At 47.6% G+C, this 25,956-nt stretch overlaps 1 protein-coding gene across 2 annotated transcripts in view; it reads right to left on the reverse strand.

Moving 5' to 3' along the window:
- Positions 1-772: 772 nt before the first annotated feature.
- Positions 773-25,956, reverse strand: part of Dcakd (dephospho-CoA kinase domain containing) — a 33,988-nt gene continuing 8,804 nt past the window's right edge. The window contains exons 1-5 of one of the 2 annotated variants that reach the window (XM_028780360.1): positions 22,122-22,220; positions 6,848-7,054; positions 6,315-6,518; positions 3,926-4,013; positions 773-1,903 (exon numbers count right to left, since the gene is read on the reverse strand). In XM_028780360.1, coding sequence (XP_028636193.1) covers positions 1,612-1,903; positions 3,926-4,013; positions 6,315-6,518; positions 6,848-6,959 — 696 coding nt within the window. In that variant the 5' untranslated portion in view covers positions 6,960-7,054; positions 22,122-22,220 and the 3' untranslated portion in view covers positions 773-1,611. Of the gene's footprint in view, positions 1,904-3,925; positions 4,014-6,314; positions 6,519-6,847; positions 7,055-22,121; positions 22,221-25,956 lie in introns of those variants that run through there. The other variant, XM_028780359.1, reaches the window with a different exon arrangement.

Raw genomic sequence — 25,956 nt, forward strand, 5'->3', positions numbered from 1 at the left:
GCGACACTGGCTTCTGCACACCCTCCAGACCGACCTGTTCTCACGCTCTGAACCATTTTAGATGCAGTTTAGGGAGGGGCCAAGAAAGTTCTTGCTCAAATTCCAAGGTTTAAAAAAGGTTTTTACAGACCTCTACTTACCGTGTAGAAACCAAAGGTAAGGAAACAAGGACCCCAGTTCTGGGTCTCCTGCTCCTCCTGAGAGGGGACTCAAAGTCTGCAGTTCCCACCAACCTGCACTACCCAAACCACATCTCCTGGCGGTCCGCATGCCACAGGATTCCAGGATCTTTTTCTCAATCGTCAGTTACAAGGGGTTCTGAACTTCCGCCCTTCACCAGGTTTCTGCTAGACTCCGCCCACCTGAGGGAGCAGGTCGTCTCTTCCCTTCCCACAGCTCCTCACAGGCTGTCCCAGCCCTCTTTTGCTGCTTAGCAATGTACAAGGAGCTAACGAGCTGCTCTCTGAGGTTTAAGCAGCTCTGTGAAAGGGGCATTAAAAATGGCTGCTGCTGCCTTCACATTAGTCACTCATTTCTGGCCTTAATAGGCTGCTGCGAACAAGATCTACACATCAGCAGGTCTGCAGACGCCGGTTGGGAAGGCTGATGTCTGCACTGGTCTAATTGGGTGGAGAAAGAAAAAAAGCAGACCCGTGGCGAGTGAATGTGCTCTCCCCAGCAGCTCCACCGACTTCCCTGAGGTGCACAGGACTGACTAGAGTCCTATGCTTAGGCCTCCTCAGAGTGAACAGAGGCCAAGCGGAATTCGGAGGACATTTCAGATCAATTCAATTTATTGAGCACCAGTGGAGAGCAGGCTGCAGTACACGAGAGTGGTGATGAATCAGCCCTGCCATCTAGAGGCGTACAGTCTGGGAGAACCCAACCAGTTTACAGATTATCCTATTGTGGATTAAGATGAAACAGTAGGTGATCTTTACAGCACCTAACTCAGTCTGGGGCTGCTGGTGCCTGACCTGGGGCAGCCAGGGATAAGATACTGCGGGCAGGGAGCACTCAGGGGAAGGCACAGAGGTAAGAGAGCATTGGGGGAACGCCAAGAGCACAGGGCTCAGAGGCAGAGTCGGGAAGGGAGTGGCCGAGGGTAGCTCTGTAAGCAGCTGGGTTTCTCCAGAGGGCTCTGCCTCACCCAGGCACAGCACGCCCAGGAGGAGACTCCCACGGCACCCAGGAGAGAGTGCTGTTGAAGGCCTGGAGTCTGGAGGGATTTGCTGTGGTCCACTAGGAAGTTTGTAGCCATGATGGGGCAGATGCTCTGAGACATTCAAGCCCAAGACACTTTTGGCTACATAGTCGTAACCGTGGGGAGAGCCACAGAGACTGCTAACTGCTGTTTTCCTGCCACCATGGATATTGTTCTGCAGGTGGTAGTTGGGGATGGCAGGGCTCTGGGGAGAATGGGGGTGGGGGAGGAAGAGGTACATACTGTCAGTGGGCTTCTTTTGCTGAGTCCCAGACTGGTTACACTCCAGAGCTGGCCCACCACAGAGGCCAGTCTCAGAGTCAGAGAGAGTGTAGTGTTGTGGACATGGTACCAAACTTAGGCCTCAAGAGAAGGAGGCCTAAGGCTTGCTGCCTGGGTGTACCCAGCTAGGGGGAAGGGAGAAGGTAACGGGTGAGCAGGTAGAGGAGGCTGGCGATGCCTGCGAGGCCCGTCAGGAACCCGAGCCTAAGCGGCAGATACTCCATGGAGCGTTCCAGCTTGGCATGCAGGAGGATGACCTGGCGTCTGGTGAGGCTCCACTCGCCCGAGTTGTCTAGGACGTGGCTGGCCATGCGGGCCTTGTCCTTCAGGGGCAGCTGGGCATTGATCCTCGCCTCGGCATCCTCCCGGTTCAGGTTGTTCCGCTTCATCAGCCGTGCCAGCTGTGTATCGCGGTCACTAAAGGCAGAGCAGAAGTGGACTGTGGGCCCAGCCGCCCTCTCCACAGCAAGATTCAGGAGTGGGCAGCTGGGCTGGCCCAACTTGGAACACAGGCCAAGACAGCATCTTCCCTTCAGAAACTCCCTCTCTTGCAGTCACACAGGAGCCATCCTGCCACAGTGACAAATCCTGTACAGCAGGACCCATGGCCCTATCAACCATCAGACTACTGACAAGAGCAGAAGGGGAGAGGGCTGTAGCACTTGTTCTCCATTATCTAGGCCTTTCTGCTTGCCTATCTGCCTCAGTGTTCCTTGCTATAAAATGGGACAATTTTCACCACTCCAGGTCTTTATCTGCAACCAGAGAAACAGAAAAGAGCCGCACAGGAGAGCAGCCTCCTCTATGAAAGCCAATCTCACCAGAGAGGACGTAGTGGGCGGAGGACACATGCTTTAGACGCCATGTGTCTATGGCTGGCAGGTGCTTGGTTATACACTCTCCTAAAAGTGTGGTACAGAACAGAGAGCCCTAGAATGCAGGGCTGTGACAGTGACACTTGATTCTGTTATGGCGATGTTTTCCTTTACTCCTTCCCAAGTCTTCACAAAAACATCACGGGTCACATTTAAGTACAATCTCTGTAGAAAGTGCTTCACGCGGCCTCACAAGGTATATAGCTCCTTTCGGTGACTAGCAAGCAGTCCTACCTTCCTCTTCCATCCCTACATCAAGTTTTTTTAGAGATTTATTTATTTTCTGAGTGTTTTTGCCTACATGTATGTAAGGGCATTGGGTGTGTGCTTGGTGCTCACAGAAACCAAAAGGAATCGGATTCTTCGGAGCTGGAGCTAAGGATGTTGTGAGCCACCATGTGGATGCTGGAACCTAAACCTGTATAGCAAGTGCTCTTAAATGCTAAGTGATCTCTCCAGTCCCCTAATTTTGTTATGAAAGCATAGAAAATCCACAGGGCCCTCCTGGGCTCAGCTGGTATCTTCCACAATAGAATAAAGAACCTAGACAGGCTAGGGATATAGCTTAGCTATCAGAGCAGCTGCTAACATATGCAAGGCCCTGGGTTCTATAGTCATAGCCACTAAAAACAAGACAAACAAGGGAGACCAAAGGTTTACACAGGGAAGCACAGCCCTGTGGAGGAACTGACAGGATGTCTGTATCCCAGTACCAGGCACAGGGCATTCAGACTGAGCTTAAAGTGACAGCCCCTGAGAGACCTGGGGTAAGGGTAGGGCAATATTCAGGGCACTGAGAATTTCAGTGTACAAGGAGCCTCCCACACACCAATCCCTTGAGAACTACCTTGTGCTCAAAATACCTGCAGAATAAAGGCCACCTATGTGTCTGCCACACTTGTGGGTGACATCTGGGAAGTTTGTGGGAAGCAGACACACCCTGCACCCTCATCTACTCTCACATGAAGGGACTATGTGACTCATTTCTCTGGCAGCTTGATTCTCCTGTTTGTCAAACCTGGATTCTGATTTGCTTCCTGTCCTGGGGGATTCTGAGAAGCTCCTTCCTTAGGTGGCTTCTGACAGCTACCTCCACACAGCTCTCTCTAGAGTGTGGGTGTACCAATGGATCATCTTCAACAAATTTTCCAACTTCCTCCACTTCCACTTTCCCTTTCTGAGTCAGAAGTGGCCCCTGCCATGCGTACTTCGTGCTGAAGAAAGGACGCTGTTTGAAAGTATGTGAAGTGCCCTAGGAGGAAGGGAGCCAGAGAGTAACAGGCTGGCCAGAGGCAAGCCCAGGCAGCCCAACCAAAGTGTCTCCAACGGCCAGCAGGGGGAGCCCTTCCCAAACACCAGAGAAGCCTTGGGCCCCTCTTACGCACCTGCCCCAGGTGCATCAGGACCAGGTACAAAAGTTGGTGTCTGCAGGCTTGGGTACCACTACCCCAACCCACTTTGTGCCTTGAGCACCTCATGAGAAAGGTGTAAAGGGATGCTTTCCAGGCACACCTTCCATTAAGTGTCCTTTCCGGCCCCCTGAGTCAGGCCACGCCTCACTTACCAGTACACCACCACTGTGTGCTTCATGTACTTGAGCAGCTTCTGGGTCTCAAACAGCAGGGGGATGTCCAGAATCACATAGCGATACCCTGGGGAGAGGATGGAAACGCCCAAGTTCAATTCTGCAGGAGTACCAAGAAGGATGCTTGTGACCAGGCCATGCCACGGAGAGTGCCCCAGCAGATGGGAGACCTTCCAAGGACAGACATACCCTGAGTGCCAGCTAGTCCCAACGCCATTCAGAGCAGAATGCTGTAGAAAATAACTTCTGGCTGGCTGATCAGGGAAGACCTTGGAGAAGGGCTGGCATTTGCACTGGCTTTGAAAAGCAGGCGAGATGTGGTTACTTGGAAAGAGGAGGCAGAGGTGAGGATCTCCAGATGAGGAGCAGCGGAACCCAAGGAGCTGGGAAGTTCTCCTGTGCAGACCAGACGGAGTCTGGAGCACAGTGTCCAGGAGACGACTAGCTGATCAGGGTAAACCTTCATCTTCAACTACACAAGTTACTTCTAACCAGAGGCAGGACATAGCAAGGGCTGCAGGAGACTAGGAAGAGTTTCTGGGAGATGCTGAGGCCTTTCTGTCCTATTTCATTTCACACTGGTTCAAAAAACCCTAAAGGACAAGCCTGTTCCTGGAAGCTAGGTACACACATAGCTGCCTTTTACAGTCCCAATGGCCACCCCTGAGGCTTTCTGTGAGACACCTGTACCATACCAGAGCAGCAAGCGTAGTTCGTGCAAACTACAGGATTCCCTCAATGGAGAAAAAGCACCACGAGCCCTCCCATAACAGAAGCCAGAGAGAGGTGATGTCCTAGCATACCGTGAGTGAGCACACCCAACAGTTATGTACACTCCTGCTGCATCTCCGGCCCTTTGTGGATGAACAAAGTCGGGAGGGGTAAAAGGCGGAAGGGAAGGACAGAGCCTGCTGGCACTCAGAGACCCCAGGCTGGAGGTGTCTCATCCTACACTTTCAACCGCAGAACCACACCCCAGCTACTGGGGTTACTGCTCCCCACAACCAGTACTCAGGAAGCTGAAGAGCAGCCATGGCTGATGAGGGTGTTGGGGTCCTGACTCTGCTGACACACCGTGGTTTGCAGCACCCCACATGACTGCAGGTCCTTAACAAAATTAATCTATGTAATGAATGGAATACCTGCTCCACAGGGTGCTGGGCACAGCTCTGAGAGTGTATAACCACTGAGCAAAGGCAGGCTCCCTCAGCTAAGTGCCCCCTAAATGATGGGTGTTATTGCTATTGTTTCTGGGAGGAGGGAGTGAAGCTGGCATTGAGACCTTGCGCCTCAGAGCTCACCCTTTACAGCATTGAGCCACAGAAAAGACCAGATCCTCCCTGGGCCCCTTATCTCCCTTTCCCGTTCCCCCTCTTCCCTCCTCCTCTCACTGTCCTTTCTCCTGGGTCCCTCTTGGGAGCTGGAAGCCAGCTCTTTGGTTCACCGGTGAAGGGCTATTCAGCTGCCACATGCCTCCTGCTTGATAAGCCCTGCAGACTATCCTGACTCTATTAAGACATCCGCCTGCCTACGCAGAGACCTCCCCAACAGCTGCTGATCTTATCTGACATGTGATTATACCAACTTTGACAGTTGTATTTGTTAAACTCATCGGGGAGAAGCTGGGACTGTGGAAGTCACAGCTGTCGTCCCCATTTTTCACCTTATCGAACTGAAAAGAGCTTTCTGGCTTTTATTTAAGTGGTACTGGTTGGGGAGGTGGGGAGGCTGGGTGACTGGCACAACAGGAGAGCTTTGGAGCTGGTGACATTATCCAATGCTTAATTTCAGAAGGGGGAAGCCACCGGCGCCTCACAGCCCTGCAAATGTACTCGGAGCTGGCCTGGGAGCAAATGCAAAGGGCAGAGATGAAGGCAGAAGGCTCTGCCAGGCAGGGGTGGGCAGAGGGAGCAGTGGCACAGTGGTGGGCTGGCAGACATGGAAGGAGGACAGAGGCAATGTCTCAGGGACAAACAGCAGGAGGGCATTTAGAAAAACAGGTGCTAAGAGTCAGCTCTGGCCTTTCCAGCACTTTAGGGACTGAGAGACAAGTTTGGGTCATCAGTATAGATGCTTTCATCATTGTCTTTTAGAGGGAAGTACTGAGCAGAGGACGAGCTAGGGGGATATTCCCCACTGCATACACAAGGACCTGAGCCATGAAGAAAGGGGCCTGGCAATCGTTACATAAGACATTTGGTTGAAGACAACCAAAATGGGTCCTCATATCCTCCAAGAAGTAGTCATGACTGACGGAGAGCTAGAGCACTAAGCCTTGTAGTGAGCCACCTCCCTGCCCTGGCCCAGATTCACAGAGAGAGGCCCTGCTTTGTTGGGCATGTGTGTCTCCTTCAGTGTAGAGCCTCACCTCGGAGAAAGTACTTGAAGGTCTCCTTCATCATCTCCTTGCGGATCTCAGGGTGGGTGATGGAGTTGAGCAGCTGCCGACGGTCAGGCTGGTTGAAGATCAGGTCTCCAAGGGCCTTGCGGTCAATGTCGCCATTCTCCAGCAAGACTTCAGTGCCAAAGGCCTCCACTATACGCCGGTGGGCAGGATACCCTGGCTGGACAACTGTGGTATGAAGAGGCCGAGTCATTCCAGAGCCTCTCGATACCCAGAAGCCCCCCAGTGACCAGAGGCAGACTGACGGGGGAACCCAAGGCTGCATCCTTCCTTTGGAGCCAAAGTAAACAAAGGGGCTGAGCAGAGCACACGGACTCCCTCAAGCCTGTGAACGGAGCTGAGTTTAGGATGACTGGACTCTTGCGGAGGAAGAATAAACAAAAGAGCCTCCAGGGCAAGAGATGGGCCATACAGCCATGGAGTGTCTCTCAGAACACTCTAAAAAGGCGGAGTCTAATGATGGAAGTGCAGGGGACCCTGCTGTGCACCCAACTCACCGTGCCGGGCAATGACGTCCACGTCAATCACAGCGCAGCCCAGCTGCTGGAACACCTGGATGACGGAGCTCTTGCCTGAGGCAATGCCTCCTGTTAGGCCCACCAGGAACATCTTCCCAGGAGAGAGAAGCCAGGCAGAGCAGGAGCTGGGTCACACAGGCCAGCTGGCACACTCACCAGTCAGATGCTCCACCAGGCTGGGAAATCCTGTTGTCAAGACACATGCAGGCCTGGTCAGCAGTGGGCACAAGGGCTGAGGGAAGGAGTGGGCAAGCTGAGCAAGGCCTAGCCCTCTTGGGGAGCTCTGGGGCTGCTTCTGAGAATTAAATCTCAGTACTGTGGGTACTGGTATGGGCTGGACATTAGGGCCTTGTGCATGCTAGGCAAGTGCTGTTCTAATAAGTCATATCCCTGGGGGCTCATTAGTGTGTCCCTGCAGGCTAGAACTCACCATCCTGCTGCTTTAGGTCTCTGAGCACCGGGCATTAAATAAAGGTCTGTGCCACCACTCTCAGTTTCTTTAAGTCTTTTTTTTTTTTAATTACATTTTTTAATACATTGTGTATAAGCCCTTCTTAGTAGGGTCTGAAATCTGTCAAAACTACTTTTGTTAACCTACGGATTTACTGTCCTAATTATACCTTGCCTGAGCCCACATGGAAATGAGTTTGCCTCTCCAGAAGACACATCAGACAACAGGGGGAAATAGCCACTTGGGTGTGACACAGGATAACAAGAAACCAGTCTACAAGTTTATGTGTGCACAACTTCTTCTCACACGGGGCAGAGGCATCCACCACAGCCTGGAGTCCAAACAGAGACTAAAGAATGCCACAATTCGGGGGCTGGAGAGATGGCTCAGAGGTTAAGAGCACTGACTGCTCTTCCAGAGGTCCTGAGTTCAATTCTCAGCAACCACATGGTGGCTCACAACTATCTGCAATAGGATATCATGCTCTCTGCTGGTATGTCTGAAGACAGGGACAGTGTACTCACACATACAAAATAAACATTTTTTTTTTAAAAAGCCACAATTTACAAATTAGCCTGAGGGCACTGTCACCTCCTGGTCGTGTCCCTCTTGACAGAGGACCCTTGTAACAGAGAATGTCCTATTCAGTGTCTCCATCTGCCATCCCTGCTGCTGTCCCTCAAGAGCGACTTTTCAACTAGGTCTGACAGTGAGATGGTCTAACCCCAGCACTCAGGACATCAAGAACAAGAAGACTAGACTATGTGGTAAGTTCTTGGACAGCCTAGACTGAGACTTTATTTCTAAAAGTGAGCAAAATAAAACTACGAGACGGTGCCAGGGGACCAGTGAGGTGGCTCAGCAGGCAAAGGTGCTTACTGCCGCTTGACAACCTGAGTCAGATCCCTGTCCCTGGGATCCACATGGTGGACGGAAAGAACCGACTCTCCTGAGAGTTGTCCTCTGGCCTCCATATGTGCACCCAAACACCCACATAAACTACTACAGCACAGTGCTGAAAATGGCTCCAGTGTGTCTGGCAGCTCTTGCCCATGCCATGACTTCATGACGCGTGCCATGCTGCAATGGCTATCCAAATGCCGACAAATGCTGCTGGAAACACCTATGGGTTAGAGACCACTGTGTTAGAGATTACACTGCTTTCCCTCCATGCACAAAATTACCTACTGGTACAGAAACACAGAGGTTTAATTACAGAAAAGAAAGAGTATTTTTCTACTGCCATTCCTCGGCATTTAAGGATCAAATTAGTGAATTGTTGGAGAATATTATCAGAATGTTTGATTTTTGAAATTGCTGTTTGAGTTGCTGACTTGAATTTCATTTTAAAAATATCAAATTAATTTGGACTTAGAATTAGGGCAGAATTTCCAATACTTTCTAAAATGGCCCTCAACATATCTGAGCCGTTTTATACTATGAATTCATGTCAAAGTGTTCCCAGCATTGAAGCTCAGGAAACTGAAGTATCAATCAATCCTGAAAACAAAGAGGTAAGGGCCAGCTTCCCACAAAAACAAAGCCACCCACAGTCACCGGTCAGAATCAGCTGAGGGAATGGAAGTCCATCTAGCCCAGCTGACCACAACCTATCTCCACAGCCCTCCTCAGAATGGATGTAAGCAATCTCTGGGGATAGAGCAATTCTGGTGTATGGCAGGGCTCAGTATGGATCCTAAGACTTTTTTTTACAGCAGCAGATAGAGAGCAGAGGAAGGGACCTGCCCAGGCTAGCTCTGAACCTGATTTAGTGGAGGATGTCCTTGAACTCCTAACCCTCCAAGGCACTGGGATTATAAGCGTGTACATCGTTCCCAGTGGCTGACTTCTTGATTATCATCTTCTTGTTTTGTTCTGTGGAAAAGGAGGAAGGGTGCTTGCTCACAATGATCAAGACACATGTAAAGTACAGGCTCCCATGGCAACCAAATGAACAGCTACCCTTTTCAGTGCTTTGGACTTCCATCTGTAGAAACAGCCAGCCACTTCGCCTTTAGCTGGAAGACTGAAGGAACACACGCATGGGGAGACACTTGGCTGCTGGCTTGAAGGGGATGGATAAGAACCAGCTGTTCTTGTCCAGCAAGCCCTGGGTGACTCATTCCCTCACCAGCTGTTGACTAAGCTCCTCTGTGCTTTGCAGCAATGTGCCAGGGACCTCCTGGGCAACCCATAGAAACCTCCAGGTTTCCCTATGGGAAAACTGCAGACAGATCAGAACAAACAAAACCAGCTCGGAGGAACAGAGCTGGCCGGTGGAGAGCTGGGGAGCAGGACGGTTAGATGACGCTGACCCTGGCTTGGCCCAAAAGCCCCTTTGCACCCCAGGCAGTGCATAGATTAGGCCCTGCCAGGAGAGGAGGCTGAAGCAAGGTCCACTGCCCTTTCAAAGCACAGCAGGTTTATACCAAATTGCCTCCAAGTACTGCTCGAACCCACTGACAGCCCCCCCAGCGCACGTGAACAAACGGCCACCTTTAACAACCTACGTTGCCAACCAAGCCATTATTTTCTAGAATCTACTTCACAGCACTTCTATGCCTGGCCAAACATGAGTCCTCTACAAAACTTTCAAGAAAAGGTGGAGAACCCAGGCTCAAGGCCAACCCTAAATAGAACCAGCCAGGCTCAAAGCACTGGCAAACAGAGGTGGCTATGGGCTACACAGAGAGGTGTGGGTCTGTCTCGGAAGCCTGTAAAGCTACCTGTATGTCCTAAGGAGCTATGAAGCCTGGGCAAGAATATCAAGTGCTCTGCAGATCAGGAACTGTGGCGTCCCAGAGGCCTTGTCTTTTCTGGGCTTCAGTCTTCATACAGGGCCAAGTACAGTATCACACCCAGAAGGAGGCTGTGTCACAGACAACTTCTCCTACTCCTGAAAGCAGCTGAAAATGCTTAGCTGGTAAATCAAGGAACTGACGGAGGACTTGATTTCTTTTTTTAAAAATTAAATGTGGGCCGGGCAGTGGTGGCGCACGCCTTTAATCCCAGCACTTGGGAAGCAGAGGCAGGTGGATTTCTGAGTTCGAGGCCAGCCTGGTCTACAGAGTGAGTTCCAAGACAGCCAGGGCTACACAGAGAAACCCTGTCTCGGGGAAAAAAAAAATTAAATGTGGGCTGGAGAGATGGCTCAGTGGTTAAGAGCACTGGCTGCTCTTCCAGAGACCCTGAGTTCAATTCCCAGCAACCATGTGGTGGCTCACAACCATCTGTAATGGGATCTGGTGCCCTCTTCTGGTGTGCAGGGAGACTTTTATATACACAATAAATAAATCATTTTTTGTTTGTTTGTTTTTCAAGACAGAGTTTCTCTGTGTAGCCCAGGCTGTCCTGGAACTCAGAGATCCTCCTGCCTCTGCCTCCCAAGTGCTGGGATTAAAGGCGTGCACCACCACTGCCCGGTTCCTTTTTTTTTTACAATAAATAAATCTTAAAAAAAAAATTACATGCATTGGCTGGGCAGGGCATGGGTGGTTTACACCTTTAATCCTAGTACTGGAGAGGTAGAGGCAGGATGATCTCTGTGAAATTGAAGCCTGCCTCGTCCACAGAACGAGTTCCAGGACAGCCAGGACTACTTAATGAGACCCTGTCTCAAAAATCAAAAAAAAAGTTGTATGTGTTATGTTTGTGTGTATGTGTAGAGGTCAGAGGACAACTTGAAAGCTAGTTCTCTCCTTCTATCATGTAGGTCCTGGGGATGAACTCAATTGTCATGCTTGGTAGCAGGCACCTTTATCTAAGGAGCTACCTTGCTGTCCCAAGGCCATTCTCAGCGCTGGCTTGCCTGGAGGAAAGCTAAAGGTCCAGAGGGAAACGGAAGCCAGTGCTAGGAATTCAGACATGGGACTCACCAGCCAAAGCTGGCAGAAAAGCAGGACTGGTCCCAGGAGAGGCACAGGTACAGAGAAAGTAGCAAGGAAAGACTAGGAGACAGCAGTATCTACACCCCAAGTCTGTGGTGAGCCTAAAGACCCAGGAGGAAGTACAGAGTACTGTGCTCTGCAAAGGTGGGCTCTCGGACTGAGCTACTCCACCTGCCTTTCCACTGCTCCCCCTTGGGGACCAGCACTCTTGGAACTCCCCCGAGTTTCTCTTTGGAAAAGTTCTTGGGCTGCCCTCTGTACCTCTAGACAAGCCTCACTGCTGGTCCAACTCCACACACAGGCTACTCTGCAGCCTTGACACCTGACTTGACAGTCCCCACTTAACTTATGGGGAGCTAAGATCATTACTAAAGGACCGTCTGATGTCACGCCTGCTTAAAACCTCCTCTGCCTCCCTCTCCCCGTGTGGGCATGCAGCTTCTTGTCCAGGCCTTCGTGCATGCTGTTCCCAACAACTCTTGCTGTCCGACTTAGACCACTGTTAATTGACTCTACCAGACAAACAAGTAGCTCACAGTCTGGAGTCAGGATGGAGCACAGTCTGTGATGGTGGAAACGCCTTGAATGAGGGACAGGAGAGGTCTGAGCTGAGGCCCCACCAGGCGTTGACAGTCTGTTCACTCTCCCTCCCACATACTCCTCATGTTTGGTACTGTTGTAACTTTTTGTGTATGACAACTTTTAAAAGATTTAATTACGAGCATGTAAGCACGGATGCCTGCAGGATCCCAAGGCACTGGACACCCTTGGAGTTACAGGAAACCAAACTTGGGTCCCCTATGAGAGCAAGACAAGCTCCCTGGGCCATCTGTCAGCCCCTGTGCATGATGACTACTTTGACGTGTCAGATAAACTAAGTCCCACAAAGCCACAAACCATGTCTAATTGGTTCACATCCCCAGCATCTTGTATGATGTTCAATGTCTCCTTTAATATGTGGGCAGCGTTAGTAAACCACTTAACCTTTCTTAGACTCAGTTTCTTCATATGTAATTTGGAACTAAGGGCACATACTTTTGTGTAAAGGGGATGTTTTGTTTGTGAGATGTGGTCCTCCAGTGTGGCCTACGCTAGCCTCTAACTTGTGGCAATCCTCTTTACATGGGATAACAGGTGTGTACAACCGTGCCCAGTTAGGAGTCTCTGGCAACTACTTATGGAATGGATGACCAGGAAAGAGAAACATTTGGGATCACATTCTCCTGTAAGTAGCAAACCAGGGGCTAGAATCAGTATCTCGGTCGCTTTCTATGTAATCTGAGCATGGTGATGGCCGTCAGCTAATCACTGGGGCAGGGTGGGGATGGGGATACGCTACAGACTAATGTCTTACCTCAAAAGTATTCAGTGGGTTAAATAGGAAAAACTGCATACAGCGCGAGGCTTCTTGTATGGCCTCCGGTCTACTTGCCCTCTGCCAGGACCTGGCTGCTCATTAGTGTGCAGCACACTCCTCAGGGTGTCACACTGGGCATGTCTGGCCAGCTGGCCACTTCTCTCTTTCAATTGCTCTCCAGAAGGGATGTATCCATTTTCCTCCAATGATCAATATAATCATTCAACAAAACGAGTCATTCCTGCCTTGGGACCCGATTATTTTCTTGTGGAACCAATGACTGCAAAAATATATTGTTTGCTGGTTAACTATTAAGCGCTATTTTTACACACTTTCCCCACTTCTAATCGGTCATTATTGGTGAGGGCTTGCTGTTTAAACCGGGTCCAAGTTCTCCTCTCTGCTAGGTCTATTAAGTCACCACTTTCTCTGGGCTATGCATTACCTGGAGGGAGTGGTCAAAGGAACCAGTTCCCTTTCCTTCCACCCATGGCCCACAGCAAGTGAAGGGAGAAGATGGTCTCATCACAAACCAGCACCCCAAGGAGCATCTGTGAATGGGCATGGACTGGATTGCTATGCAGACATTAATGCAGAAAAAGGGTCATGGGGAAGGCCCACGCCAAGAGGCTTTGTAATCAGAAAGGCCTTGGGCAATTTCCTCCCTCGTTCAGAACTTCTCTTTAACTGAGTAAAAAGTAGAATCAGTAATGACTTCTCACAGGAGTCTTGTCAGAATTATATTAGAGGACAGAGGTCATGGTCACTTCGTCTTCCCAATTCAGAAAGTGATGTCACCCACAGTCACTGAAGCCTCCCATCTTTCTTGGGGAACACAGTAAAAGTCTGCCTCAAAAATGAAGGAAGGAAGAAAGGAAGGGAGGGAGGAAGGAAGGAAATGTAGGTTAAAGAGGGGGAGGAAAAGGGGAGGGGGAAGCACGGAGTGTCACAGCTTGAGTGTCGAGATGCTGTAATAACTTCTGGGAGTGGGTTTCTCCTGCCACTGGACTCCTGGGATCAAACCTGCTGGTCCAACAGTGTGGTTGAGATAAGCCCTCAGCTTAAAACTCTCCAGGAACTTGGGCAGTGGATTAAAGGGTGCGTGCATTTAATCCCAGCCCTCAGGAGGCAGAGGAGGGTGGATCTTTGAGTTTGAGGCCATCCTGGTCTACAGAGTGAGTTTCAGGACAGCCAGGGCTACACAGAGAACCCTGTCCTGAAAAGCAAAACAAAACAAACTGTCCAGGAATTCCTCCAGTGTAAGTCAGGACCCTGCAGTCCCTCACAGGTCACATGGGCACAGGATATCCCCACCACGTGTTTCCCACCATTCTTCTCCCAAGTAGCTCTCCCTGCTAGTCACAGAACTGCTTGGCCACGCTGAGCAGCTCCCAGCAGAGAAAGCATTCATCTAGGTGAGAAGGTTCAGCAGGTCAAAGGGCCTGCCTACCAAGTCTGAGTCTGATAATCTGGGAATCCTTGGGTAGGAGAATCCACTCCTCAGACTGACTTCTAAATACACAGTAGAGCAGAGGTCCTCACTCTCAGACATACACACTTATCAATATTAGATTAAAAAGCAAGCAAGCACTGTCCACTCAACTCTTCTCTCTGCCTCACTGTTGTCAAGTGTATAAAATAGCATCCTGTGAGCTCCAGGCTAGCCTGGTCTACAGAATGAGTTCCAGGAGATCCAAGGCTACATGAAGAAACCGTTTCGAAAAACCAAACCAGGGCTGGAGAGATGGCTCAGTGGTTAAGAGCACTGACTGCACTTCCAGAAGTCCTGAGTTCAATTCCCAGCAACCACATGGTGGCTCACAACCATCTGTAATGAGATCTGATGCCCTCTTCTGGTGTGTCTGAAGACAGCTACAGTGTATTCATATATAATAAATAAATAAATCTTTAAAAAAAAAAAAAAAAAAAACAAACCAAAAAACCCAGCACCCCGTCTGCTTCTCTTCCCATCACTTACTCCCACATACTACACTGTACCTGCCTCGCTAGAACCAGCCACGTAAACTGCAGGTAGCAACCCATATGCAGTTGTGTAACTGAATATGGAGGTTACAAAACTTTGGCAGCAGTAAAAGTATTATGAATGTGCACGGCCAACATAAATAAAAATGAATCCAAGGTGTTTCCTCTAGTGCTCATCCATACTGTAGGTCAAGACTTCATCACACTCTGGGTCCTGAATATCTAAGGTACACACTCCTCGCTTATGCACAATGCAAGCACTAAACCGTATCTACACGCCTGGGCTAGAGCATGCTGAGCTGTAAGGTTCCTACTGGACAAATAGAACGAAGGTCTTATAGAAACATTTAGCTCAGTTGGTAAACTGCTTGCCTGGCATGTCCAGAGGGCTGGATGGTATCCTAGCACTGCATAAATCAGGGTGGTGGCTCACACTTGGAATCTCAGAATTATAGAGCGTAGGCTGGGAGGTCAGAAGTTCAAGGCTGGGCCAGGGAAAGGGTCTTGGTGTGTATAGGCACTTGCTGCCAAGCCTGATGACCTCGGTTCTATACCCAGGACCTACAAGGTGGAGGGAGTGGACACTGCCTCTGCAAGTTGTCCTCTGACCTGCACACAACACAATGTAATTTAAAACAACAACAAAATACCTAGGTGGGTGGAGGCACATGACTTTAATCCCAGCACTCAGGAGGCAGAGATAGGCAGGTCTGTGAGTTCTAGGTCAGCCTGGACCAAAGAGTTCACGGACAGCCAAGACTACATAGAGAAACCCTGTTTTGTTTTTTTTAAAAAGAAAACAAAGAAATAAAAAACCCTTAAAAATGTTGAGTTGATTTTGAGTTTCATAGGGAAAAGAGAAGACCTTTAATTGGCTCCTGGCCCGGACTAGGACACAATTTCTGAAAAAAGCCATTAGACTTTTCTGCCACTTTTTACTCATATTTATAAAAAGCAACATTATAGCCTGATCTGTATAGTTGAGTCCCGCCAGCCAAGGCTACATAATTAGACCCTGCTTCAGAAACACAAAGTGACGAAGGCTGACCCAAAGGTTGAACACTGGTGCTGTTAGAGACCCTGGGCTGATTTCTAGCACACACATAGCACACACAACCACCTGGAGCTCCAGTTCCGGGAAAGCAACGCCCTGTTCTGGCCTCCTTGGGTACTATACACATGGTACATATACAGACACACAGGCAAAACATTCATACACATAAAATAGACAAACCTTTAAGAACAATTTTTGGTAAGCATGATGGTGCACATCCCTAATCCCAGGACCTGGGGGCCAGAGGCAAGCGATCTCTGAGTTTGAGGCCAGCCTGGTCTGCTTGGTGAGTTCTAGGATAGTAAAGGCTACATAGAGAGACCCTGACTCAAAATTAATGAGTGATAAATTCTGAAAAACATTAAAAATGATTCACATTCTGCAGCACTTCAAGTATCAGCTAAGATTTCTTTTTAAATTTTTTACTAGATTGATATATTTTGTGTGTATTTGCACACTAGAAGTGCGGCTTGGTGTTCAGAAGTCAGAAGGCATTAGATTCTGATACTTGTGAACCACCCTGAGGGGGCTCAGAATCACATCTGAATCCTCTGGAAGAGCAAGTGTCCTTAACTGCTGAGCTATCTCTCTGTCCCAAGACTTAATGTTAAAAAAGTTTAAAAAGTTACCTATTGGAGGGTGGGGACAAAGAGAGCAGACTCAGGTTATTAGACTTGGCAACAAGCACCTCTATCAGCTGGGCTGTCACTACAATTTAATTTTTTGTCTAAAAGTAAAGAACCATATCTGGTTATTATACATCTTGCATTCATCTTCAGAAACAAATAGTAAAAGTATGTACATACCAAGGAACTGCTTCAAAATAAATACTTCGTTTCTATGGGCATTTTGCCTACTTGTATGTACATATACCACACATATGACTGGTGCTCTCAGAGGCCTGAGAAGGCCTTGGCTCTCCTGGAACTGGAGGTAGAGCTAAAGTACCTCCCTCATGTGTGTGCTGGGAACCAAAGCCTTCTCCTCACCAAAAATATCCATCAATTTCAACTGCAGAGCCACTTCTCCAGCTCGGTTTTTGTTGTTTTAAAATCCACGGTGTGGATCCCAGCGACTCAGGCTGTCAGCCTTGGCAGTGGACACCTTTACCCACCGAGCCATCTCTCCAATCCTTACCTTCTATTTGTTTCCTTTTGTGTGTGTTTGTTTGTATGTGTATGCATAGATATATCTGTAAGTATAATATGGCATGTGTGTTCAAGTCGCCAAAGAGAGCAGAAGGTATCAAATCCTCTGGAGCTGAAATTACAGGTGGCTGAACTGTCCAGTATGGGTGTTGGGGATCAAACTTGGGTCCTCTGGAAGAGCAGCAAGCACCCTGAGCTAACCATCTCTCGCACCCATCCCCTTCATTTCTACTTGAAATGTTGCGAACAAATCTGTATGCCAAGGAGACAGGCACACAGTGCTTGCTTGCTTCTACAGAAGTATGTCTGTTGGCTAACAGACAGAACACGAGCATCACTTTCCAAGTTGACGGGTATCTTGATTTTAGAATCAACAATGCTAAGCCAAGTGTGACAGCACACAGCTGAAATCCCAGAACACAGGTAGAAAGAAGTACGGAGTTAGCCAAGGGTCACGTAATGAAACCTGCTCAAGGGCAAAACAAAGTCAAAGAAACTATCAACACTGAAATTAACAACTGTTTCCCATCAACAGGCAGCACAAAACGGCAGGGGTGTGATTAAGATTCTTTTATTTAGTTTTGATTTTTTTTTCCCCAAGACACGACACGGTCTGCGTAGCCCTGGTTGTCCTGGAGCTTACTATGTAGACCAGGCTGGCCCTGAACTCACAGAGATCCACTTGCCTCTGCTTCTTGAGTGGAAGAATCAAAGGTGTACCTCACCACATCTGGCCAGTTTTCTTTTCCTCCTCCTCCTCCTCCTCTTCTTCTTCTTCTTCTTCCTCCTCCTCCTCTTCTTCCTCCTTCTTTTATTTTTTTGGTCATTTTAGAATTTGTTGGAAATTGAACTTAAAATTCTGTAACTCATATTCCAGGGGATCCGACTGTCTTCTGACTTCTTCTGGCATCAGGCTCACACTTAGCACACAGACATATATGGAGGCAGAACATTCACACACATAAAATAACTAAATCTAAAGAGACAAGAAGTCGATTTGTTCTCTGTGGTGGGTGCACAGGTACAGACTTGACGCATCATTCTGTTTTACTCCTGTTTAGGGTCTTTAGGCAGCATGCTCAATGATCCCCGTTGCGCTCCTGCACTTCGGGCAGCACTGGGCACAGTGTCTAGCTGGGGATGCAAACTCAGGACCTCACACTTGCATAGTTAAGTGTTTTACCCACTGAGCCATCTGCTCAGCCCTGAAAACTGAATTTAGATGGCAAGGACAACAGTTTATGAACCGTAAGAATAGCGTATAAACCCAATGGCACGGTAGTGCACGCCTTTAATCCCACCACTTGGGATGCAGAGGCAGAAGGATCTCTATGAGTTTTGAAGTCAGTCTGGTCTCTAATGCTAGTTCCAGGACAGCCAAGGCACAGAGAAACCTTGTCTCAAAAAAATAAAAAGAAAATGTTTTGAAACTGTGTCCAATGACTTCAGATGACCAATAACTCATATAATTATATATTCAGGAAAATTATTTTCAATTTAAAGTCATCTGCAGATATAAAGATTTCTAAATAAGCATTTTCCACTCTCTTCTTCTACAAATTGATTTTTTAAAAAAGATTTTATTTATTTTATGTATACGAGTGCAGCTGTCTTCAGACACACCAGAAGAGGGCACTGTCAGCTACATCAGAATCAGATCCTATTATAGATGGTTGTGAGCCACCATGCAATTGCTGGGAATTGAACTCAGGACCTCTAGAACAGCAGTCAGTACTCTTAACTGCTGAGCCATCTCTCCAGCCCCGACACATTAACTTTTTTTCTTTTTTTCGGCTTTTTTCGAGACAGGGTTTCTCTGTGTAGCTCTGGCTGTCCTGGAACTCACTCTGTAGAGCAGGTTAGCCTCGAACTCTTGAACTCAGAAATCCGCCTGCCTCTGCCTCCCAAGTGCTGGGGCTAAAGGCGTGTGCCATCACTGCCCGGCCCACACATTAACTTTTAAAGTAAAACTTTCCATTTTATCTTGTAACAACTACATGTTACAATTTCTTTCCAGAGGAGACATGTTTAAATCCTTGAGTTCTTTGACAATACCCTACAAGTAAGTTTTAGAATAATGAAACAGTAACAAAATTATGTATCTGTTCAGGCAAAACCACATCTTCATCTTTCTGCTTAAACTTCACCCTAAGAGTTACCTTAAGTCTGCAATAGTAACAAGCTTTTTTAACCAGTGTGTGTGTGTGTGTGTGTGTGTGTGTGTGTGTGTGTGTGTGTGTGGAGGGCTTTTCAGAGGTTTGAAAGCAAATGACATTAAAGGCATAGCTTGAATGCCCTTGCTAGGGAGGGTTTGGAGATACTTTTTTAGCTACAGTGCCTATAGGAACACACATGAGTGAGTGATTCACTTGCTCACTACCTCCAGCCTCAACTTCTGCTAGAAACTCTACACTTTCCCCATGAGTTAATTGCTCCATACCATCTGTACAGACACAAGAGCAAACCATTTTTCACTTTAAACTTTCAATTGTGCAAAATACATCAACTTTTAAGATAATAGTTTCCCCTCGTGTGACCTTCTAAGTAGGACAAAGCCGTGATGGCTTGGGAATGTTTCCTTTATAATCCTATCTTACATAAAGGAACACCAGCGTCTTAACTGAACCACAGGCTCTGGGCTGCCCTGAAGCCTGGGAATGTGCTGCTCCTGGTGGTCATTAGTCATTGCCAACATTCTTTTGATCTAAGCACTTACAAATTCCATCCCATACTTCCCTGCTTCAGCTCTTCCTGCCATTTTAATACAAACAGGTAGCTGGGCATGGTGGCTCATGGGTAATTCCAGCGCTAGGGCAGAAGAGGTGAGAATCCTCACAAGTCTCACACAGGCCTGGGCTGCATGAGCGCCTTTCCCAACCAGTCAATATGTTAACAGCAGCAAGCAACAGGCATCTACTATATTCAGCTCTTAGGTTTTTTCCAATTAAATAAAGAGTTTAATAGTTTAATATGCAAAGATTCTACTAACAGTGACAAATCCTACACACACACACACACACACACACACACATCCCACCCCAGTTTGTCTGTGTAGCCCTAGCTGCCCTGGAATTTGCTCTGTAGTTCAGGCTAGCCTCCAATTCACAAAGATCCTACCTCTGCAGTGATGTACATCAAGCCTGGCCTAACAATGAACAGATCTTACCCCAAAATTTTATTTTCCTTCAAAATATATTTAATTAAAAGGTTTTTTTTTTAAAGTTGCTCAATAGCTGGCCCAGTGGTTAAGAGGACTGGCTGTGCTGGCAGAGGACCTGGGTTCAAATCTCAGCATCCATGACTCCAGTTCCAAGGGATCTGATCCTCCCCTCTTCTTCAGCCCTCTTCTGACCCCGAGGGTACCAAGTACTAAAGTGCACAAACACTCACACAGGGAGTGAAACGTTAAAAAGCAAACAATCCCCCCAACACACACACACACTCTTGAACTGGGAATGTGTAGCTCATCGACAGAGTATGCTTGTTCAGGGTTAGGTCCTGGATTCAACCCCTAGTATTTGAAAAACAAAGCAAATTTCTTGTTATTTGGTTTTTAGACAGGGTCTCATGTAGCCACACTGACCACCAACTGACTACCTATCCCAGAATCCTCTGGAACTGTTCTTCGACCTCTCTCCCCCAAGTGCTGGGACTACAGGCTAGGACCACACTCCCTGGCTTACTTTAGAAAGCTGATATTCACACGTACATATATAGAGGTAATGGTTGAGATTATTACGTTAAAGGGCTTTCCTCTTGGCTTGCACTAACATGGTATGTGTCATGAATGTGTCTGAACCCATCAGTGCTTTAGGGATGGAAGATGAAAGACCAGGAATTCAATGTCATCCTTGGCTACTACACTGCTAGTTGCTGGAAGCCAGGATGACCCTCAACTCAAAATAGGACCAGGAGTAGAAGCTGAAGTCTCAGGCTAGTCTTGGCTACAACATAAGTTCAAAGCCAGCCTAGGCAGCATGAAATCCTGTTACAAAACAAATCACCAAAATAAATGAAAAAAAAATTTTTTTTTCTCTCTTCTTTCTTGAGACAGGTCTCCTATGTAGTCCTGGCTGGCCTGTAAGAAATCCACCTGCCTCTGTCTCCCAAGTGCTGGGATTAAAGGTGTGCCATCATGCCTGGCAAGATAAGATTGTTCAAAGATACACATATTTGATAGATGCTGAGGAACGATGAAATATCAAAAGCCTGTTTTCTGTACATCAATCACTGTTTCTGTAGACACAGCAGACTCTGTGGTGTACAAGCTGAGTGCACATTCTGTGCTGGGAACCAAGGCTGCCACTAGGTCAAGGGTGGAATTCTAGCAAATGAAACCGGAAACACCTTGGAGTTACTTGGTGCTGGACTCCGAATTCATTTTTGGTTGTTGCACGATCATAAACGTTTCACTGTTGCCATATTTTTAGCAGCTCTCCCATTCAGTTAACCTGACTCCATACGGGGTCAGCTCCCAGTTTACCAAGCTGTGTGTTAAAACATACACAAACCCACACAAAACCCAAAATGTAAAACATTCAAATGCATCACCTTTAAAACTGAAATACAATGGGATTCAGGGTGAGTACAATAATGGTGAAAACTATGTACATTAACACCTGAGATGCTATAGGCTATGTTTCCTCTGGGGCCAGAGGTCTTGCATTATGTAGCCACGCTGGCCTGGAGCCTTCTGTGGGAGCCTTTACTAGTGGATGAGTGGGAGACTCATGCCACCCACAGACCTAAACTAAACTAAAAGACTTCAGACAACCAACTAGTCTAGCATCCCTGGGGAAGAAAGCCATGAAAAAAAAAAAGGTCTGAAAATCAGATGGTAGATACAAAACAGCATCCATCACCATCTTGAGATAGGCTGCATCCCCATTTTTCAGATGAGCAAACTAAGGGTGGCAAAGGTGAGGAAGGTCACACGATTGCAAAAGGCAGAAGTTGGATTCAAAAATCAAAACTGAGTCCGACCACAGAGCTCTAAAGCGCAGAGGCTTTGGCCGGAATCTCAGATTTTCCATTCCTTTCCAGGTGTACACGTTTTCGTTCCTCCGTTCCCAAGGCTATATGGGGGAAAATAACACTTGGTTTCGCAGGTTTGTTATCAGGATGATGATTAAACGCGATTGTTAACCCCAGGGGTGAGCTACAAATAAGTGCTTAAAAAAAAAAAAAAAAAAAGGCGCGCACAATGCGCCAACTCGGCCGCAGCATCCCGCGCTCCGGCGGTGGTCTCGCGCGCAGACCCCAGCCCTGCGCCGTGCCACCCGAGGAGACAAAGCGGTTGCTCGCGGCTGCCACCCCGCCCGGCCCGCCCCCTCCCGGGGCTGGTGGCTTCCCTTCACCCGCGCCGCTACCTACCGGGGCTCCGACTCGGCCTCAGCCTCGGTCGCTAGCCCAATCTCCGCGGCGCTTACTGGCTGGCTCGCTGCACACAGGCGGGACCCCGCGAACGTGCACGCGGACCGGACGTCCAGCCAGCGGAAGGGGCGGGACCGGAAGGGACGGGGTGGGCGTGGCTGGGCCGAGCTTTGGAGAGCTAGAGGTGGTCCAGGCTGTCTTAAAACTTATAAGGACTTTTCTTGAAGGCCAGCGGTGGAAGTGTACTTCCTGCCACAATTTCTACCACTAGTTTTTCCCCTAGAGCAGCGAGCATGAACTTTACATCCCAGTAACAAAACGATCAGAGGAAGTGTTAAGCATGGCTCTGCACTGGTAACCTCAGTAGCCACAGACAGCAACAGGAGAACTTTTTATCCACCAGGCCTTTTGTTTTTTGAGACAGGGTTTCTCTGTAGCCTTGACTGCTGGCTGTTCTGGAACTCGCTTTGTAGACCAGGCTGACCTCGAACTCACAGAGATTCACCAGCCTCTCCCTCCTGAATGCTGAGGTTAAAGGCCTGTGGCACCACTGCCCCACTAGCCACCAGATCTTAAGAGCACTCTGTAAGGTTATTATCGCACTCTTTACGATGGATATCCTTACGGTGGACATTCTCGTTAATCTCATTTTGCACAAGTAACTGATAGCTCGAAGTTAATTCATTTGTCCGCTCAAAGTTATTTGACTGAGGCCCATATTCTGCCCATACCTCTCACCTAAACTCTAGAAGAGGGGGATAATAACCACTACTGTGTAGTATTGTGTGTTGAAAGAACTGGAAACACTTAAAAGCGCCCGATGAAGTAGCACGGTAGCATTTAGTCCTTCACGAACACCTCTCCTGCCTCCTTTCCCTCTTTCTGAACTGTATCCTGCCCCTCTATTTAAATTAAAGGTAGGGACCATGCTCCTTTGCCACTAAGAAGGGCATTCTTAGTGCCATTCATAGCGGGAAGCTTACATACTGAAGAATGAAGTGATACGACTTTTTTTTTTTATCGGATTTCTTTGTCATAAAAAGAAACAGCTCTCATCTCAATGAAGGTTTTATTCTGAACATATATGAGTGACCATAGCCCAGGAACACAGATTTTAGTTATCCCAGATTCTGTGTTCCAATGTGGAAAGTGTTTCATGAAACTTTTAATAGTTTTACAGGACAAAGAAAGTCACAATAGTCAAGGCAAGTTTAAAATGCATTGGTGAATATATTGGTGGTTACAGCAAAGTAGAGGAAAGCTTTTATTTAGACCTAAGATGCTATCTCATGACATTCTTAGCTTTCGGCTAAGTGGAAGAGAGTGAGCTGCTAAGTTAATAGATTCCAAAAGGTTTATTTTTAAATCAAGATTTTAATTCAGACATCGTGGTGGGTAAGGAATGGCTATTCCAGAAGGTTAGAACTAGCCCAAAATAAAGTGATTAATTATCCTGTGGGCCTGGACCATTTTAGTCTCTGCAGAATATTGCAGTTCTGACCTGTCAGCCTCTGCAGACACAACTTTCCAAGCAATCGTGTCCACTGTTACACAAGCATCATGTTTTATGCATACAGCGAGTACATATTATTTATTAAATATTATAAGGTCCCTGGTGACTAGGCAGGTTCATTCCTAGGATCTGATGTAGACAGGGCCTGAGTAGTGGGCAGGACAGCAGTTCAGCAGAGCTGGTAAAGCGATTAAAAAACAAACTCTTGCCAGGCAGTGGTGGCACATGCCTTTAATCTCAGCACTTGGGAGGCAGAGGCAGGCGGATTTCTGAGTTCGAGGCCAGCCTGGTCTACAGAGTGAGTTCCAGGACAGCCAGGGCTACACAGAGAAACCCTGTCTCGAAAAACCAAAAAAAAAAAAAAACAAAAAACAAAAAAACAAAAAACAAAAAAAAAAAAAAACAAGCTCTTGGATCTTATCAAAACTACTAGCCATCATGATCTGGACCTGTCTTTTCTTTTTTTCTTTTTTGTTTTTTTTGAACTCTCTGTGAAATATATTTACATGTGATATTTTAATAATTAATAATAATAATAATCAGGAACACAGTCTAGCTGTGGGAGGTGGGAGGAGCAGATCAAGAGAGAAGGCATCCCGACCCAGCGAGTTCCTCCAAATGTGTCACCACACTCCTTATCAGATGAGGTGTTCTCTCTGTGTGTTTACAGTCATTTGACCTTGACAGAACGCTTTCTCTGTTGTCGGGTGCACTTCAAACAGTTCGTTATTCTTTAACTCTAGCCATTCATCAGGCCAGCCTGAGTTCATGGTAGCCACCTCCTGTGGGGTGAAAGCTCCAATTCCAGAAGAGCCTGAATTACTGTAACTCTTACTTTTGGATAATGGCTCCATCTGGCCTATTATCTTGGTGTTACACCGGATCTCAGTTTGAGGAGGTAAATGGGCAGTTCTATTACAGAAGACATCAGGTAACGTCACAGTATCATGCTCAATTCCTCCCAGCAATCAACCTTTTCCCATGTACTAAATTGGATTTATGGCGGGGACAGAAACAAGAGGCCAGGCCTGTCTTAAGTTATAAGCCCTATTATTTCCCATAGTTGAGGTGTTTCATAAGATGTCCATGCGTCAGCCCTGGCTTCTGTGCTGAGGAGCACTGGCCATCCCCACACAGCTACTTCAGATCCCATTTGCAGTAACACTGTCTAATAATCCTTGTTGAGTTCCAGTGCAGGCTCTTCCCACCTCTGAGTTTGGAAATAGTCCTGTATCGTTTCTCTAGTGTTTTAACCCTTTCCTGCAATACACGGTTTTCCTTTACAAGAGTTTCCCTACCCATTCCCTCTGTATGTCTCGTTTTGAAAGTGAACCCTCTTCCAAGATGTTCTGGCTAGTTTTATGCAAACTTGTCACAAGCTACAATCATCTGAGAGGAGAAGTATTTTTTTTTCAATTGAAAAAAGAATGAAAAAAAAAAGAAAAAAAAAAAAAAAAAAAAGCTGGGCCGTGGTGGCGCATGCCTTTAATCCCAGCACTCGGGAGGCAGAGGCAGGCGGATTTCTGAGTTCGAGGCCAGCCTGGTCTACAGAGTGAGTTCCAGGACAGCCCGGGCTATACAGAGAAACCCTGTCTCGAAAAACCAAAAAAAAAAAAAAAGACTAGGCTGTAGGCAGGCAGGCAGGCCTGTAGGGCATTTTCTTAGTGATTTAATGTAGGATTGCTCAGCTCTTTGGGGTTGAGATCACCTCCAGCCTCATGGTTTCAGGTTCTCAAAGAAATAAGGCCAAGAAATTCACGAGGAACAAGCCAGTAAGCATCACCCCTCCATGGTCCAGGCATCGGCTCCCACCTCTGGGTTCCCGCCCAGTTTGAGTTCCTGCCTTGGCTTCCCTCAGCTGACTGTGAATAGGATATGTGAGCCACATAAACCCTTCCCACCCTAGGTTATTCTTGGTCATGGTGCGTCATCACAGCAGAGGTAAAGTCACTAGTACTTAAGGAATATCTTTCTTCATTTGTAGTGAACTCAGCTTGCCCTAGAATCCCTAGTCTAGGACCTGCACCGGTGCTGGTCTCTTTTGACTCTAGCATTTGGCCAGTTTTGATTAATCTGCTGTGGATGTTGTTGCCACGGAACACTGATAGCTTTTGAACAATTTGGATAAAATGAACCAACCTCGAATCTCCAGGTACACCATACCAGAGTCAGTAAAGGTGACTCCCAGGCGAGAGGAGCCACAGGACTCCTAGAGCCTCCCAGGCCTGGCAGTAGTATATATACCATCTGGAATTTGAGTTCAGGTGACTTGTATGAATTGGAGTTCATGTGGCTGGTAAGTATGGTTATTTCCCATCCTGT

Source organism: Grammomys surdaster, unplaced genomic scaffold (genome assembly GCF_004785775.1).
Source record: "Grammomys surdaster isolate TR1022 unplaced genomic scaffold, NIH_TR_1.0 371, whole genome shotgun sequence".
Lineage (NCBI taxonomy): Eukaryota > Metazoa > Chordata > Mammalia > Rodentia > Muridae > Grammomys > Grammomys surdaster.